We start from the raw sequence: 2,863 nt of genomic DNA on the forward strand, positions 1-2,863 counted from the left end.
TTCATAGCTTCTTTTTCGCACATTAAGAAATCGTCGACAAGAGAGTAAACAATGGTATATTTTCATCTTCATCGCAAACTGACCAATATGGTAATGGCGCGAGATCAACCTTGTATAAATAAAAATGAACGACAGTATCGACAAAGTAACCTACAGATTAAAAGTTAGTGGTTGGTAAAGCAACCAACATCACGGTCTTCCGCGCAACGGGTAAAGCCCAGACGTGATGATAAAGAAGATAATGAAGAAGACACGCGCTCGCGTGGCAGCACATGCGCACGGCTAAGGTCCGAGCTCCGCTGACAGCTCATCCCGAGGGTCTCGTCGCAAAGCCGCAGGAACCATGGCCCTGCGCCCGCGAAGACGCCGCATGCAGAGTCGAAGTGCGCTTCGCGCCGAACCTCGCCTTCTGGGAACCGAGGTCTCGCGAAGGAAAGGACGAACCGCCATCACCCCACTGTCTGCGGATGTCCAAGAGCGACATTCTAGACATCTACGCCCAACCGGTCCTGTAAGCCATCATTGCACTGGGCGAAAACGATGTCACTGGAATCCGCGTCCTTCTGCTAGGACCTTCCGGCACTCCTTACGATGGCGGCGTCTTCCGGTTCCTGCTCAAGCGTCCTATAGACTTCCCGGCCGAGCCCCCTCGCGACAGGCTCATGACCAACGACGCCGGACGCGTCTCGTTCGCGCCGAACCTGAACGTGGACGGCATGGTCTGCCTGAGCCTCCTGGGGACGTGGGGACCAGTTTGGAAGTCGTTGGTGCACATCGTATAGACGGTGCTCAAAGTCATCCAGTCGCTGATCACCGAGAGACGTTTCCACAAGATAGCGCTTGTCAGGGGAAGAGCGGAAGGGTCGGACGCCTACAACGACATCCTGCTAGGACCTTCCGGCACTCCTTACGATGGCGGCGTCTTCCGGTACCTGCTCAAGCGTCCTATAGACTTCCCGGCCGAGCCCTCTCGCGTCAGGCTCATGACCACCGACGCCGGACGCGTCTGGTTCGCGCCGAACCTGAACGTGGACGGCATGGTCTGGCTGAGCCTCCTGGGGACGTGGGGACCAGTTTGGAAGTCGTTGGTGCACATCATATGGACGGTGCTCAAAGTCATCCAGTCGCTGATGACCGAGAGACGTTTCCACAAGATAGCGCTTGTCAGGGGAAGAGCGGAAGGGTCGGACGCCTACAACATCCTGATAGGACCTTTCGGCACTCCTTACGATGGCGGCGTCTTCCGGTACCTGCTCAAGCGTCCCATAGACTTCCCGGCCGAGCCCCCTCGGGTCAGGCTCATGACCACCGACGCCGGACGCGTCTGGTTCGCGCCGAACCTGAACGTGGACGGCATGGTCTGCCTGAGCCTCCTGGGGACGTGGGGACCAGTTTGGAAGTCGTTGGTGCACATCGTATAGACGGTGCTCAAAGTCATCCAGTCGCTGATGACCGAGAGACGTTTCCACAAGATAGCGCTTGTCAGGGGAAGAGCGGAAGGGTCGGACGCCTACAACGACATCCTGATAGGACCTTTCGGCACTCCTTACGATGGCGGCGTCTTCCGGTACCTGCTCAAGCGTCCTATAGACTTCCCGGCCGAGCCCCCTCGCGTCCAGGCTCATGACCACCGACGCCGGACGCGTCTGGTTCGCGCCGAACCTGAACGTGGACGGCATGGTCTGCCTGAGCCTGCTGGGGACGTGGCCCGGACCAGTTTGGAAGTCGTCGGTGCACATCATATGGACGGTGCTCAAAGCCATCCAGTCGCTGATGACCGAGAGACGTTTCCACAAGATAGCGCTTGTCAGGGGAAGAGCGGAAGGGTCGGACGCCTACAACGACATCCGGCCAGGACCTTCCGGCACTCCTTACGATGGCGGCGTCTTCCGGTACCTGCTCAAGCGTCCCATAGACTTCCCGGCCGAGCCCCCTCGGGTCAGGCTCATGACCACCGACGCCGGACGCGTCTGGTTCGCGCCGAACCTGAACGTGGACGGCATGGTCTGCCTGAGCCTGCTGGGGACGTGGCCCGGACCAGTTTGGAAGTCGTCGGTGTACATCGTATAGGACGGTGCTCAAAGTCATCCAGTCGCTGATGACCGAGAGACGTTTCCACAAGATAGCGCTTGTCAGGGGAAGAGCGGAAGGGTCGGACGCCTACAACGACATCCGGCCAGGACCTTCCGGCACTCCTTACGATGGCGGCGTCTTCCGGTACCTGCTCAAGCGTCCCATAGACTTCCCGGCCGAGCCCCCTCGGGTCAGGCTCATGACCACCGACGCCGGACGCGTCTGGTTCGCGCCGAACCTGAACGTGGACGGCATGGTCTGCCTGAGCCTGCTGGGGACGTGGCCCGGACCAGTTTGGAAGTCGTTGGTGCACATCGTATAGACGGTGCTCAATGTCATCCAGTCGCTGATGACCGAGAGACGTTTCCACAAGATAGCGCTTGTCAGGGGAAGAGCGGAAGGGTCGGACGCCTACAACGACATCCTGATAGGACCTTTCGGCACTCCTTACGATGGCGGCGTCTTCCGGTACCTGCTCAAGCGTCCTATAGACTTCCCGGCCGAGCCCCCTCGCGTCAGGCTCATGACCACCGACGCCGGACGCGCCTGGTTCGCGCCGAACCTGAACGTGGACGGCATGGTCTGCCTGAGCCTCCTGGGGACGTGGCCCGGACCAGTTTGGAAGTCGTCGGTGCACATTATATGGACGGTGCTCAAAGCCATCCAGTCGCTGATGACCGAGAGACATTTCCACAAGAAGACAGCACTTTTCAGAGGATGAGCGGAAGGGTCGGACGCCTACAACGACTTGCTGCTCCACGAGGCGCTCAGAGTGGCCGTGTGCGACGAG

The 2,863-nt window shown here is 59.4% G+C and overlaps 1 protein-coding gene across 1 annotated transcript; it reads left to right on the forward strand.

The window, feature by feature from the left end:
- The first annotated feature begins 2,098 nt into the window (after nt 1–2,098).
- Nucleotides 2,099–2,395, forward strand: LOC119462151 (ubiquitin-conjugating enzyme E2 Z-like). The gene has a single exon (XM_037723495.1). It carries the CDS (start codon nt 2,099–2,101, stop codon nt 2,393–2,395), a length of 297 nt encoding a protein of 98 aa, XP_037579423.1.
- Nucleotides 2,396–2,863: the final 468 nt, after the last annotated feature.

The sequence above is a fragment of the Dermacentor silvarum genome, chromosome 8, assembly GCF_013339745.2.
Source record: "Dermacentor silvarum isolate Dsil-2018 chromosome 8, BIME_Dsil_1.4, whole genome shotgun sequence".
Classification (NCBI taxonomy): Eukaryota; Metazoa; Arthropoda; class Arachnida; order Ixodida; family Ixodidae; genus Dermacentor; species Dermacentor silvarum.

What these genes read in the sequence shown, in the direction of transcription:
- LOC119462151 (XM_037723495.1), top strand. Translation starts at nt 2,099, where the DNA reads ATGACCGAGAGACGTTTCCACAAGATAGCGCTTGTCAGGGGAAGAGCG.